The sequence below is a fragment of the Pseudophryne corroboree genome, chromosome 5 (assembly GCF_028390025.1).
Source record: "Pseudophryne corroboree isolate aPseCor3 chromosome 5, aPseCor3.hap2, whole genome shotgun sequence".
In the NCBI taxonomy this organism is placed as follows: Eukaryota; Metazoa; Chordata; class Amphibia; order Anura; family Myobatrachidae; genus Pseudophryne; species Pseudophryne corroboree.
Genome location: NC_086448.1, coordinates 271,170,748 through 271,185,762, shown reverse-complemented (window position 1 = coordinate 271,185,762; position 15,015 = coordinate 271,170,748). Strand labels below are relative to the sequence as shown.

General features: G+C 47.2%; 1 protein-coding gene across 1 annotated transcript; it reads left to right on the top strand.

The window, feature by feature from the left end:
* Positions 1-9,192: 9,192 nt before the first annotated feature.
* Positions 9,193-14,144, top strand: RPL14 (ribosomal protein L14). Its single transcript, XM_063922329.1, has 6 exons — positions 9,193-9,290; positions 10,952-11,053; positions 11,339-11,433; positions 11,536-11,635; positions 13,438-13,491; positions 14,038-14,144. Exons 1-6 carry the CDS (start codon positions 9,288-9,290, stop codon positions 14,101-14,103), a joined length of 420 nt encoding a protein of 139 aa, XP_063778399.1. The 5' UTR covers positions 9,193-9,287; the 3' UTR covers positions 14,104-14,144.
* The last annotated feature ends 871 nt before the right edge of the window (positions 14,145-15,015 follow it).

The window sequence follows — 15,015 nt, the reverse complement described above, 5'->3', positions numbered from 1 at the left end:
AAACATCAGCCAGAAAGCATAGGAGCTGAGAAGTGGTCTGTGGTCACCACCTGCAGAACAACTCCTTTATTGGGGTGTCTTGCTAATTGCCTATAATTTCCACCTGTTATCTATTGCATTTGCACAACAGCATGTCAAATTGATTGTCAATCAGTGTTGCTTCCTAAGTGGACAGTTTAATATCACAGAAGTGTGATTGACTTGGAGTTACATTGTGTTGTTTAAGTGTTCCCTTTATTTTTTTGAGCAGTGTATATGTGTATATATATATATATATATATATATATATATATATATATATATATAAAAATATATATATATAAAACAAAAATAACTCTCCCACTGAGCTATTTTGAATTAAACGCTAAAATTAAAAATAGGCTGCCTGTGACCTCTAAGTTCCCTGTTAGAAGGAACTAAGTGTGTAAAAATGTGAGACAAATAGAAGTAATGGCGCCATGGGGGTCGTATCAACGCATAACTTAAAAACGGACTCTTACAAAAAAATTTACAGATAAATTTTGTCCGATAGCATATAATGACATAAAAATGTATTTAAAAAAACATACGCTCAAAACCAATGTCCATGATTATACAGAGTTGATACATTTAAATTTGTCGCACAATTTGAACAATCAGCTTGTAGTGATGAGGAAAGATGTATATATCTCACTACAATTTCCTCCTCTTTATTGTAGATTCGGAGGTAACATCAAACAATAGATAGATAAATATATATAACTAGGTGTCGGGACACGTAACATAGCTTCGCCACCCGACACCCGTGAAGCCACATCCCCGGGCCCTGATTGGCCCGCGGCTCGCTCGATACTAAAGTAGGGTGTGACCATCGATGGGTGAAACCACCAATGGTTCCCTTACAGATGGCTTCTCACCACCGAGGTTATCCATCAATGGTACCATCGCATACCCTCCAACTGTAACTTTTTGCCAGGTACAGTACCTTTTTTTTATGGTCTGTACTGATTTTTGTCTCTCCAAACTTCCATTGAAAGTATAGGAAAAGGGGCGTGGTCACACAACCCTCTCCCCGTGGCCACGCCCCCTTTCCTAATTTGTACCGATTTTTCTGTGTAAAATGTTGGAGGGTATGCCATCGATGGATAACCCACAGATGGCCATTCCTAAACAAGTGTTAACGTCTAAAATAAGCACTGTTTCCAAACCAACATTTAGGGCCAATGTTTATTGATGAATGTTAAAAACATCGATACAACTGATCTTTTCTTTCAGTGTCCCACAGGGCCGGATCTTGTCCTTGTGGCGCCCCGGGCAAAAATAGGGGTGTTGCTTCATATGGGGGCGTGGTCAGTTACGCCCCCATTTGTGCCCCCTGTTGCGCAGCTGGAAAAAAAAATAGTATCCTTACAATCCCTGCTCCTGATTCCAGACCTCCTCCTCCGCCGGCGCCGCTCTTCTCCTGTCCTCAGATGGTTGTGTCTGTCCTCGGATCTATGGGAGAGACGTCATTACATCTCTCCCATAGCACAGCATAGACACTAGAGGTCAATTATGACCCCTAGTGTCTGTGCCACTATGCTGTGCGGTGCGCAATGACATCATCGCGCACCGCACAGCAAAGGTCCTCTCCATGAAGGGAAACTAGACGCTTAGCGTCTGGTTCCCTTCAAAGCGGGGGACCAGCGGCGGGCACAGCGGCGGATCTTGCCATGGTGCGGCACCCTCCGGACGGCGCCGGCGCCCAGAGCCGGTCATAGGCATAGGCAAACTAGGCAATTGCCTAGGGCATTTGATATGCCTAGGGGCATCATCAGCTTCTGCTGATTAAAATGATATGTGGCATGCCTATATTCGGTGTGTAGCATTTCATATGCAGATACAGCCACAGTCTCACACAGTATATAGGCATGCGGCATATCAGTTTAATCAGCAGAAGCTGCTTGTCCATCCTAGCCACATAGCAATGCAAATAAGATGCATTTTCATAAAAAAAGGTGCCCTATGTTAGCATTGATGCAAGATTTATGAGGACACATCTGAATCCAAGCAGAGGCAGAGGTCACAGTGTTAGTGTCAGTGTGAGTGCTGTGTGCATGTGAGTGGGTTGGTTGTGCAATAGTGTTCGGAATATGTGTAAGGAGCATTATGTGTGTAATGTAAAAATGCATTAATAATGTGCAACATATGTGTAAGGGGCACTATGTGTGTCATTATGTGTATAAGGGCGTTAATAATGTGCGGCATATGTGTAACAGGGTACTACTGTATGTGTGTCATCTGTATAGGGGAACTAATAATGTGCAGCAAATGTGTAGGGGGCACTATGTGTGTCATTATGTGTATAAGGGCATTAATAAGCATATGTGTAAAGGACCACTATGTGTGTCATTATGTGCATAAGGGCATTAATAATGTGCGGCATATGTGTAACAGGGTACTACAGTATGTGTGTCATTATGTGTATAGGGGCACTAATAATGTGCAGCAAATGTGTAGGGGGCACTATGTGTGTCATTATGTGTATAAGAGCATGAATAATGTGTGGCATATGTGTAAGGGACATTATGTGTAAATGGGCATTAATAAAGGTTGTCATAATGTGTAAGGTGCATTATGTTTATAAGGACATTAATAATGTGTCTCATATGTGTAAGGGGCATTACTGTGTGGAATTGTGTATAAATGCATTGCTAATGTGTGGCATTATGTGTATAAGGTGCTCTACTATGTGGCGTTGCATATAGAAAGGGCACTACTGTGTCGCCTAATGTGAATAAAGAGCAATAAGGTGTGGTGTAATGTGAATAAGGAGCAATTCAGTGTGATGTAATGTGAATAAGGGGCTCTACTGTGAGGAGTAACGTTTATGAGGTAAAGTGATACTACTGTGGGATGTAATATGAATTATGGACACTATCGCAAGATAAAATGTGAATAAAGTTTCAGTACTGTGTGGCGTAATTGGAATTGGGGTTACTATTGTGTGGCCATGCCCCTTCCCAGCAAGAAGATGCCCCTTTTTGGGCTGTGCATCAAATGTGCGAACTGTTCCTATTTAAAATATAGGGGGTACAAGGACTGCTATGGGTGAGGGGTGATGGTGCTGGGAAAGAGGTGCAGGGTCAGAGGCATAACCAGCGGTGGTGCTAGGGGGCACCAGCCAAAATCTTGCCTAGGGCATCTTATTGGTTAGGGCCGGCTCTGCCGGCGCCCTCCGGAAGGCGGCGCCCTGGGCAAAAGTACTGCTTGCCCGTGGCAAGATCCGCTACTGGTGTCCCATCCTAACCTTAAAAACTATTTTAATATAGCTAATAATAAGAATTTACTCACCGGTAATTCTATTTCTCGTAGTCCGTAGTGGATGCTGGGACTCCGTAAGGACCATGGGGAATAGCGGCTCCGCAGGAGACTGGGCACAACTAAAAGAAAGCTTTAGACTACTGGTGTGCACTGGCTCCTCCCACTATGACCCTCCTCCAGACTTCAGTTAGGATACTGTGCCCGGAAGAGCTGACACAATAAGGAAGGATTTTGAATCCCGGGTAAGACTCATACCAGCCACACCAATCACACCGTATAACTCGTGATACAATACCCAGTTAACAGTATGATAACAACTGAGCCTCTCAACAGATGGCTCAACAATAACCCTTTAGTTAAACAATAACTATATACAAGTATTGCAGACAATCCGCACTTGGGATGGGCGCCCAGCATCCACTACGGACTACGAGAAATAGAATTACCGGTGAGTAAATTCTTATTTTCTCTGACGTCCTAAGTGGATGCTGGGACTCCGTAAGGACCATGGGGATTATACCAAAGCTCCCAAACGGGCGGGAGAGCGCGGATGACTCTGCAGCACCGAATGGGCAAACTCTAGGTCCTCCTCAGCCAGGGTGTCAAACCTGTACAACTTAGCAAATGTGTTTGACCCCGACCAAGTAGCTGCTCGGCAAAGTTGTAGAGCCGAGACCCCTCGGGCAGCCGCCCAAGAAGAGCCCACCTTCCTCGTGGAATGGGCTTTCACTGATTTAGGATGCGGCAGTCCAGCCGCAGAATGTGCAAGCTGAATCGTACTACAGATCCAGCGAGCAATAGTCTGCTTTGAAGCAGGTGCACCCAACTTGTTGGGCGCATACAGGATAAATAGCGAGTCAGTCTTTCTGACTCCAGCTGTCCTGGAAACATAAATTTTCAGGGCCATGACTACATCCAACGACTTGGAAGCCTCCAAGTCTTTAGTAGCCGCAGGCACCACGATAGGTTGGTTCAGATGAAAGGCTGACACCACCTTAGGGAGAAATTGGGGACGAGTCCTCAATTCCGCCCTATCCATATGGAAAATCAGATAAGGGCTTTTACATGACAAAGCCGCCAATTCTGATACACGCCTGGCCGAAGCCAAGGCCAACAACATGACCACTTTCCACGTGAGATATTTCAATTCCACGGTTTTAAGTGGCTCAAATCAATGTGACTTTAGGAAATCCAACACCACGTTGAGATCCCAAGGTGCCACTGGAGGCACAAAAGGGGGCTGAATATGCAGCACTCCCTTAACAAAAGTTTGAACTTCAGGTAGTGAAGCCAGTTCTCTCTGGAAGAAAATCGATAGAGCCGAAATCTGGACCTTAATGGAACCCAATTTAAGGCCCATAGTCACCCCTGACTGTAGAAAGTGCAGGAAACGGCCCAGCTGAAATTCTTCCGTTGGGGCCTTCCTGGCCTCACACCACGCAACATATTTTCACCATATGCGGTGATAATGGTTTGCAGTTACTTCTTTCCTAGCTTTAATCAGCGTAGGAATGACTTCCTCCGGAATGCCCTTTTCCTTCAGGATCCGGTGTTCAACCGCCATGCCGTCAAACGCAGCCGCGGTAAGTCTTGGAACAGACAGGGCCCCTGCTGCAGCAGGTCCTGTCTGAGCGGCAGAGGCCATTGGTCCTCTGAGATCATTTCTTGAAGTTCCGGGTACCAAGCTCTTCTTGGCCAATCCGGAACAATGAGTATAGTTCTTACTCCTCTTCTCCTTATTATCCTCAGTACCTTTGGTATGAGAGGAAGAGGAGGGAACACATAAACCGACCGGTACACCCACGGTGTCACTAGAGCGTCCACAGCTATCGCCTGCGGGTCTCTTGACCTGGCGCAATACTTTTCTAGCTTTTTGTTTAGGCGGGACGCCATCATGTCCACCTGTGGCCTTTCCCAACGGTTTACAATCAGTTGGAAGACTTCTGGATGAAGTCCCCACTCTCCCGGGTGGAGGTCGTGCCTGCTGAGGAAGTCTGCTTCCCAGTTGTCCACTCCCGGAATGAACACTGCTGACAGTGCTAACACGTGATTTTCCGCCCATCGGAGAATCCTTGTGGCTTCTGCCATCGCCGTCCTGCTTCTCGTGCCGCCCTGTCGGTTTACATGGGCGACCGCCGTGATGTTGTCTGACTGGATCAGTACCGGCTGGCTTTGAAGCAGGGGTTTTGCCTGACTTAGGGCATTGTAAATGGCCCTCAGTTCCAGAATATTTATGTGCAGGGAAGTCTCCTGACTTGACCACAGTCCTTGGAAGTTTCTTCCCTGTGTGACTGCCCCCCAGCCTCGAAGGCTGGCATCCGTGGTCACCAGGACCCAGTCCTGTATGCCGAATCTGCGGCCCTCTTGAAGATGAGCACTCTGCAGCCACCACAGCAGAGACACCCTGGTCCTTGGAGACAGGGTTATCAGCCGATGCATCTGAAGATGCGATCCGGACCATTTGTCCAACAGGTCCCACTGAAAAGTTCTTGCATGGAACCTGCCGAATGGAATTGCTTCGTAGGAAGCTACCATCTTTCCCAGGATCCGCGTGCAGTGATGCACCGACACCCGTTTTGGTTTTAGGAGGCCTCTGACTAGAGATGACAGCTCTTTGGCCTTCTCCTCCGGGAGAAACACTTTTTTCTGTTCTGTGTCCAGAACCATCCCCAGGAACAGTAGACGTGTCGTAGGGATCAGCTGTGACTTTGGTATATTTAGAATCCAGCCGTGCTGTTGTAGCACCTCCCGAGCTAGTGCTACTCTGACCAACAACTGCTCCCTGGACCTCGCCTTTATCAGGAGATCGTCCAAGTACGGGATAATTAAAACTCCCTTCTTTCGAAGGAGTATCATCATTTCGGCCATTACCTTGGTAAAGACCCTCGGAGCCGTGGATAGACCGAACGGCAACGTCTGGAATTGGTAATGACAATCCTGTACCACAAATCTGAGGTACTCCTGGTGAGGATGGTAAATGGGGACATGCAGGTAAGCATCCTTGATGTCCAGTGATACCATGTAATCCCCCTCGTCCAGGTTTGCAATAACCGCCCTGAGCGATTCCATCTTGAACTTGAATTTTTTTATATACGTGTTCAAGGATTTCAAATTTAAAATGGGTCTCACCGAACCGTCCGGTTTCGGTACCACAAACATTGTGGAATAGTAACCCCGTCCTTGTTGAAGTAGGGGCACCTTTACTATCACCTGTTGTGAATACAGCTTGTGAATTGCCTGTAACACTGCCTCCCTGTCTGAGGGAGTTGTTGGTAAGGCAGATTTGAGGAAACGGCGGGGGGGGAGACGTCTCGAATTCCAGCTTGTACCCCTGAGATACTACTTGAAAGATCCAGGGATCCACCCGTGAGTGAGCCCACTGATTGCTGACATTTTTGAGACGGGCCCCCACCGTACCTGGCTCCGCCTGTGGAGCCCCAGCGTCATGCTGTGGACTTAGAGGAAGCGGGGGAGGACTTTTGCTCCTGGGAACTGGCTGTATGCTGCAGCTTTTTCCCTCTACCTCTGGGCAGAAAGGACGCGCCCCTAACCCGCTTGCCCTTATTGGGCCGAAAGGACTGTACCTGATAATACGGTGCTTTCTTTGGCTGTGAGGGAACATGGGGTAAAAATGTAGATTTCCCAGCCGTTGCTGTGGAAACGAGGTCCGAGAGACCATCCCCGAACAACTCCTCACCCTTATAAGGCAAAACTTCCATGTGCCTTTTAGAATCTGCATCTCCTGTCCACTGCCGAGTCCATAACCCTCTCTTGGCAGAAATGGACATTGCACTTATTTTAGATGCCAGCCGGCAAATATCCCTCTGTGCATCCCTCATGTAGAAGAGTGCGTCTTTAATATGCTCTACGGTTAGCAATATAGTGTCCCTGTCTAGGGTATCAATATTTTCCGACAGGGAATCTGACCACGCAGCTGCAGCACTGCACATCCATGCTGAAGCAATAGCAGGTCTCAGTATAACACCTGTGTGTGTATATATAGACTTCAGGATAGCCTCCTGCTTTCTATCAGCAGATTCCTTCAGGGCGGCCGTATCCGGAGACGGTAGTGCCACCTTCTTTGACAAGCGTGTGAGCGCTTTATCCACCCTAGGGGATGTTTCCCAACGTGACCTATCCTCTGGCGGGAAAGGGTACGCCATTAGTAACCTCTTAGAAATGACCAGTTTCTTCTCAGGGGAAGCCCACGCTTCTTCACACACTTCATTTAATTCCTCAGATGGAGGAAAAACCACTGGTAGTTTTTTCTCTCCAAACATAGTACCCTTTTTTGTGGTACCCGGGGTAACATCAGAAATGTGTAACACATTTTTCATTGCCTCAATCATGTAACGTGTGGCCCTATTGGAAGTTACATTAGTCTCATCGTCGTCGACACTGGAGTCAGTATCCGTGTCGACATCTGTGTCTGCCATCTGAGGTAGCGGGCGTTTTAGAGACCCTGATGGCTTTTGAGACGCCTGGGCAGGCACAGGCTGAGAAGCCGGCTGTCCCACATTTGTTATGTCGTCAAACCTTTTATGCAAGGAGTCGACACTGTCGCGTAATTCCTTCCACAGCACCATCCACTCAGGTGTCGACCCCGCAGGGGGTGACATCACATTTATCGGCATCTGTTCCGCCTCCACATAAGCCTCCTCATTAAACATGTCGACACAGCCGTACCGACACACCGCATACACACAGGGAATGCTCTGACAGAGGACAGGACCCCACAAAGCCCTTTGGGGAGACAGAGAGAGAGTATGCCAGCACACACCAGAGCGCTATATAACACAGGGATCCCACTATAAATGAGTGTTTTGCTTATATTATATATACTGCGCCTAAATTTAGTGCCCCCCCTCTCTTTTTTACCCTTCTGTAGCTTGTACACTGCAGGGGAGAGCCAGGGAGCGTCCTTCCAGCGGAGCTGTGAGGGAAAAATGGCGCCAGTGTGCTGAGGGAGATGGCCCCACCCCTTTTCCGGCGGACTTCTCCCGCTTTTTCTGGAATTCTGGCAGGGGTATTTTTACACCTATATAGCCTTCCTGACTATATATGGTGTAGATTTGCCAGCCAAGGTGTCTTATATTGCCCTCAGGGCGCCCCATCCCCCAGCGCCCTGCACCCATCAGTGACCGGAGTGTGAGGTGTGCATGAGGAGCAATGGCGCACAGCTGCAGTGCTGTGCGCTACCTTGTTGAAGACAGAAGTCTTCTGCCGCCGATTTTCAGGAACACTTCTTGCTTCTGGCTCTGTTAGGGGGCCGGCGGCGCGGCTCCGGGACCGAACAGCGAGGTCGGGTCCTGTGGTCGATCCCTCTGGAGCTAATGGTGTCCAGTAGCCTAAGAAGCCCAAGCTACCACCAGTTAGGTAGGTTCGCTTCTTCTCCCCTTAGTCCCTCGCTGCAGTGAGTCTGTTGCCAGCAGATCTCACTGTAAAATAAAAAACCTAAAATATACTTTCTTTCTAGGAGCTCAGGAGAGCCCCTAGTGTGCATCCAGCTCAGCCGGGCACAAGATTCTAACTGAAGTCTGGAGGAGGGTCGTAGTGGGAGGAGCCAGTGCACACCAGTAGTCTAAAGCTTTCTTTTAGTTATGCCCAGTCTCCTGCGGAGCCGCTATTCCCCATGGTCCTTACGGAGTCCCAGCATCCACTTAGGACGTCAGAGAAAAGGAATTTCAGGATTCATAACTTTGTGGTAACTTCCATTTTAGCAGAGACCATTTACCGGCATGGCAATATTTATAGTCTTTCACTAGAGACAGTAACGTTACTAAGGTAGAGCAGCACACTTCGCTCTCTTGTGGTCTGACACCATTTTGTCCAATAGCCAATGACTTTACAGAGATGATCACGTTCCCTCCCATTCCATATCCTAATCTGCCTTCTTGTTGCCAGGACCTGTGATGCAATCACTATCAGTACGTTGATTGGTCCGAGTCTCTGGATGATCCGGAAAGAGCTGCAGTGGTTCCTCCTTTCTGTTCACCGGCGCCATCATGGTGAGTAGTGTGCGCTGGAGCTCTGTCCCGGCGCGGCTACAGCATGGCGATCTTTCGGGCTCAGGGCTGTTAAGTGGTGTCATGGAGACCGGGCACGATGCGGGGAGCGGCTCTCCAGGCTGCGCCTGAGTGCGGCAGCTGTGTGTGCCAGGGGGAGGACGTGGGAAGGCCGGGCCGCATGTAGGCAGACACCAGGCCTTGTGGAGCCTCTGCCGCGGTCTCCTTGTTGCTCTCCCGACACGTAGTCCGTATAGATGCTGGTGTGCGCGTCGTGTGGTGTGGCGGGCATGAGAGCTGTACTACAGGCCTGGCCCTGTCTCCCGGCCCCTCTCCAATGCTGACTTCTAGCACCGGTGCTGTGATACTGGCCGGCATGGATTGGTTCCCCCTGAATCCCGGCGACCTGTGTGATATACTCGGTGCTATGCTGCTGCCACCGTGCAGGGATGACCGACCTGCGTGGGAGACGTCTGCTGCCTGCAGGGCTGGAAGAGAGGGTGATCTGGAAGTGGACGGGTGGTGGCTCTCTGCTCTGTCTCGGGATGTACCCTGTATGCGGTGTACCTGTATTTGCTGCGGGCATCTGGAGGTTCCCCCCCAAATCCCGTATAGCTAAAGGGCGATGCTTACTGACCTCTAGACGCTGCACATTACGTGGATAAAAGTGACGTTCGTAGAGTAGATTCTGGGGGAGATGCATGAAGCAGTGGTAGGAGTAGAGAAGTGGAGAGCGGTACTATTTATCTAGCGCACTATATAAAATGAGGTAGATGCTTATTTGTTGCCATGGGCAACTTCTCCACTGCCCCCCTCTCCACTCTTATCATTGCTTCATACATCTACTCCTATGTTCCTAGTGATGACTGGCTGCAAACATCACTAGCTCTGTATTATGTTTTCCAGATGTTACTAACTTCTCTAGTGTAGCTTGTGACGTGCATTCACCCAAATAGTCCGGTAGACACTTTGTGGCCATCATAAAGAATTAACACTACCCTTCAGCCTTTAATGTTGGTCCTCAGGACCCCAAGCATTTCATGGTTTCTAGGTGGAGCTAATTATTTCACTTGTGATTCTGTAAGACTTGGAAAACATGAACTGTTTGGGGTATTGAGGACCAAGTTTGAGAACCTATGTTGTAGTGCTAATGTCATGCTCATCCTACTACTAGGTGTGTTGTGTAATGAGCCAAGGAATGAACATCACATCCACTCAGTCGATGTTCAGTTATTCAGGTGCTTTACTTTATCCTGATAACGCTTCCTCCAGCTGCGCCACAGTAGAGGTGTGGTGATACATTAAGCTACACTTCGGAGTAAGCCCTCCTGTCTATTCACTTCTTGTTCCTAGTTCAGCTTGAATAGTGTAGAGCAGTGTTTCCCAACCTCGGTCCTCAAGGCACACTAACAGTCCTGGTTTTAGTGATATCCAGGCTTGAATACAGGTGACTTAATTAGTACCTCAGTTATTTTGATGTAACCATATGTGCTGAAGGCTGGATATCACTAAAACCTGCACTGTTGGTGTGCCTTGAGGACCGCAGTTGGGAATGCCTGGTGTAGAGACTTTGACAGCTCAGCTTTTAGTAGATTGTTCTTCATAGTCCTAACAAAACAATTGGCTTGATGTTGATTACTTAAGTTCTTCTTTTTGCTTTGCAGGTGTTTAAACGCTACGTCCAGATTGGCCGCGTAGCCTACATCTCCTTTGGTCCCCATGCTGGCAAACTTGTAGCTATTGTTGACGTCATTGACCAAAACAGGGTAAGAAAAGCGTAATCTAGTGAAGTGAGTAGGTTGCCATGATTCCGTACTGCTCATACAATTTCATGAAAGCAGTTATGGCCATCTCTGGATGTTATGTGACTCTTATTTATGGACAATAGCTGCAATAGTTTCACCTGTGAGCAAGTTCTGTTACTATGGAAGAAATTTTGGTATAATATATGGAAATACTTCTGTTTTTGTAGCTGCAGTATTGCTTATTGTTTACTGAGGCAACGTTATTTCAGTGTAATGTTATTAGTCTAATCACCTTTTTGATTACAGGCTCTTATCGATGGCCCATGCTCTGGTGTAAGAAGACAGGCCATGCCTTTCAAGTGCATGCAGCTTACTGACTTCGTCCTTAAGTTTCCACACAGGTGTGTTCCAAGGGAAATAGTCCCCAAAGTATAACAGCTTTTTGTTTTGTTTTTTAATTTGTTTTCATTGAGTTCCATTTTATAACTGGTTTTATGATTTAGCGCTCGTCAAAAGTGTGTGCGTGTTGCCTGGGAGAAGGAGAAGATTAACGAGAAATGGGACGCAACAAACTGGGCAAAGAGAATCGAAGCAAGACAAAAGGTACACAGCTTTCATTGCATGTACAAATTTTTGCAGTAATCTGTAGTGCTCTGTTTACTGAAAAATCATGGATTCAGAGTTGAGGTATAGAAATTCTTAACACTTTTACTGAAGTTATAAACTTATGCTTCCAGTTGATTAGTGACTCGTTTGTGGCGGCTCATACATTCTGTAAGCTTGATATGGCTGATTCAGTGGTGTGTGACCATGAAAGACCCCTAAAAACTTGACTTTTTTAACACGTCTTAATCTTTTTAAGCTATTCATTCCAAAGCCTGTATGAGCGATTTGTATTCATGAACAACCAGTGCTGTGGACAATTTTCTCTGCAGTACACATCAAATTCAAGCTTTTAGATTCTTTCTTCCGTTGTTGTGTTTGTTTGTTTTTGTTTTTTTTGTTTTTTTTAATGTAAACCGACAAAAAAAAACCTTGATGCCAGGTTAAAAAAAGGTACATACGTATCCCACTGGTTGCTAATAGAGTAACACATTTTAAAGGTCATTTCGACTTTTTTTTTTCTGTTGAAGATGAATTGCTTACAGCTATCTACCTCTGTTATTAACCAGTTCTGGTCTATCGTTGTTTCCATTTGTAAAGCGCAATGGAATATGCTGCACTATATAGGAAACTGTTGATAATATCCCTAGGCTCAGAGTATACAAACCAACGGGCATTATTTCTGGGGTTAATGTGATGTAACATTGTTAGCAGTGTCATTGCAGCGCTGGGGTCAAGTCTGTGCAGGGTGCTGTTATCATGGAATTTGTATGTTCTCCCTGTGCTTATAAGTTCCCCAGATAGACTACATGTAAAACATGGGTGAGAGGCCTACTCCTTAGTTTTGCTTATTTAGCCTGTAATACCCCTTTTACACTCACACAGCCGGGTCACTCCTGGGATGCATTCCCGGGACTGACCCCTTTCACACTGCATTAAGACCTGGAATCGACCCGGGACAGCCCCGTTTACACTGATCCCGGGATAATCCATGCAGCAACACTATATATTCTCAGTGTCACATACAGCCCATATGCCTGCAGCCACCCCTCACAGCGGCCAGAGCTCCCGGGGATGGGGCGTACGGGGCTGCCAGGGATGAGGCATCGAAGACATGCCCAGCAGCGCCACACAGAGACCATGAAGGGGAGGGTGTGGCGTGGGCAGGTCCCCCTTCCCGCTAGTGGCGGGCACCGAGCACTCCCGGCTTCCCCCCACCACCGTTCCCAGCTGACCCCACGGCTGGCAGATACCGGGCACACGTCCCGGACACTCGGCGCGTACAGCCCTGGGTAATGCAGCACATAGCACCCCGCCCCGGGAACCCCCGCCTGCCGCACACTGTTTACACCAGAACGGGGACTAGGAGCTAAATCGCTGGGCCTTGCCGCACCGTATCCCTAGAGCCTGCGAGGGGAGAGCTTGGCGTGGGCAGCCGGGCTGCTGACAATGGGTGACAAGCCCAAGAAAGCTCCAATCCTAGGGCTTTTAACAGTCCCGGGTAGTGAATCCCGGGACGGGCCCTTTCACATTGCGCAGCTTACCGGGACGGTCCCGGATTCAACCCAGGTCGAGACCTGGGTTGAAATCCTGGGAAATTGTCCCTGTACCCTTTCACACTGAGAAAAATCCCGGGATTATGCGCGTTCATGTGCAATATCCCAGGATCTTTCTGTAAAAGGGATACCTTTGGGGACCTAAAAGCTTATGTAATTTAGAGTTATGGTACAATGTGTGACAGTATATTTTCATGGCCAAATCGTCATGGAAAATATTTACTTTATTTTTTTTCTTATTACTAGAAAGCAAAGATGTCTGACTTCGACCGGTACAAAGTCATGAAGGCAAAGAAAATGGTGAGCTATTTATTTTATTGCTGGGGTTTCTCAAAATCCGTTTGAGGTTGTCACTATAAATGGGGGGGGGGAGATCACAATACAGTATGTAGAATACAAGCCTCTGTTAGCAACCTGACGCAGGGTTGCAACCAGGGGTGCAGACAGCAGGGGCCCAGGCAACCTGAGGGGGCATGGCCAATGCAGGGAGGTGTGGTCAATCCTTGCTGCTGGACCGGGGTGGGTGGTGCGTTCAGTGTCTTTCCACCCCCTTCCAACACGGTGACAGTTAGAGGCTACAGCTCTCTGGCTCGACCCCCCCCCCCCCGACCCCTTCAGCAGGTCCGGGTAAAGAGAACCCCTCTCCACTCGACGCCACTGGTTATAGTAAGCTCCTGGTAGCAATAGTGGGTATGTACACTGTTGTGCTCATGCACAGAATTCCCTAGCCTCCCACACCATGAAGTGACTTAAGTCTGAGTCCATTCCTTATTTCTGACTTAGTTTATGATATCTGGACTTCTAGTGAATACAATTTTTAAATCTAGTAACTTCTCCATTTTATAGAGGAACAAGATCATCCGACATGAGATGAAGAAACTGCAGAAGGAGTCTACCACCAAGAAAGCATAAGCTTTTCTCCCAGAAGTTGGAATAAAAAATGATTTATAGACCTAGCTGTGTTGACTGTTTAAATTTTAGTTAGAATATCAATACAATAATACTGGCTTACCAAGTAAATCAAATTGAATTAGATGGGGTTTTTTTTTCCTTTGTGTGTTTGTAGAATTAGTACTAGTGTTGGCTCGGAGTGTAGCCTTCCTGTGTTATATGAACAAATGCTGAGTTTGATCTGACAATGTAAAGAGTTAAAACCACGTACAGTATGTTAGTCTTACCATTCAAGCCTAGCAAGGAATCTTCTACTTAAAAGAACAAGAAAAAGCGCTAATTTAATCTGTAGTAGATTTTATTATTAAATGGTTAATTATGAAAACTAGAGTTAATACCGGCCAGTATCAATAAAATTGTCTCACATTTTAGTAAAATCCATATACTTTACACCCATCCATATAGACAGTGACCTGCAAAAACTGTAATATAACTGCAAACCAAGTCCTCACACTGAGGAAGCCGCCGAGGTTTAAAGGCGGGGAAACGCATCTGTTTCGTCTCCCACATACACGGTATAGTGGAGATACATTTACCAGCCGCCAGGTTAACATTATACCCCAGTGCAAAGAGGGGCACAAGGTGGAGAAGTGACCATATACTCCTGAGAAAGCTGATGGTGAGCAAGCAGCTGGGAGGAACATCGTTGGCATATGGGTGATCTACGGACTCCAAATAAGGCTGAATGAGAGAGCTGCAGCCGGGAGGGTAATCATCCAACTGCGTTGAAATAGGTTTGCTAGCTGATCCATAAAAAATTATGCCGAGATATATTATCCGCTGACAATAGCTCTGGATTTAGCATAGACTATATTTGCATGGCCATGCATGACTGCTTATTATCAAACTAATTTGGCAGTTAAAACTAACAAA

Bases quoted from the DNA above. Each gene is read 5' to 3' on its own strand.
- RPL14 (XM_063922329.1), top strand. The intron at 11,054-11,338 runs GTAAGAAAAGCG...TTTTGATTACAG, and splicing joins ACGTCATTGACCAAAACAGG to GCTCTTATCGATGGCCCATG. The intron at 11,636-13,437 runs GTACACAGCTTT...TCTTATTACTAG, and splicing joins GAATCGAAGCAAGACAAAAG to AAAGCAAAGATGTCTGACTT.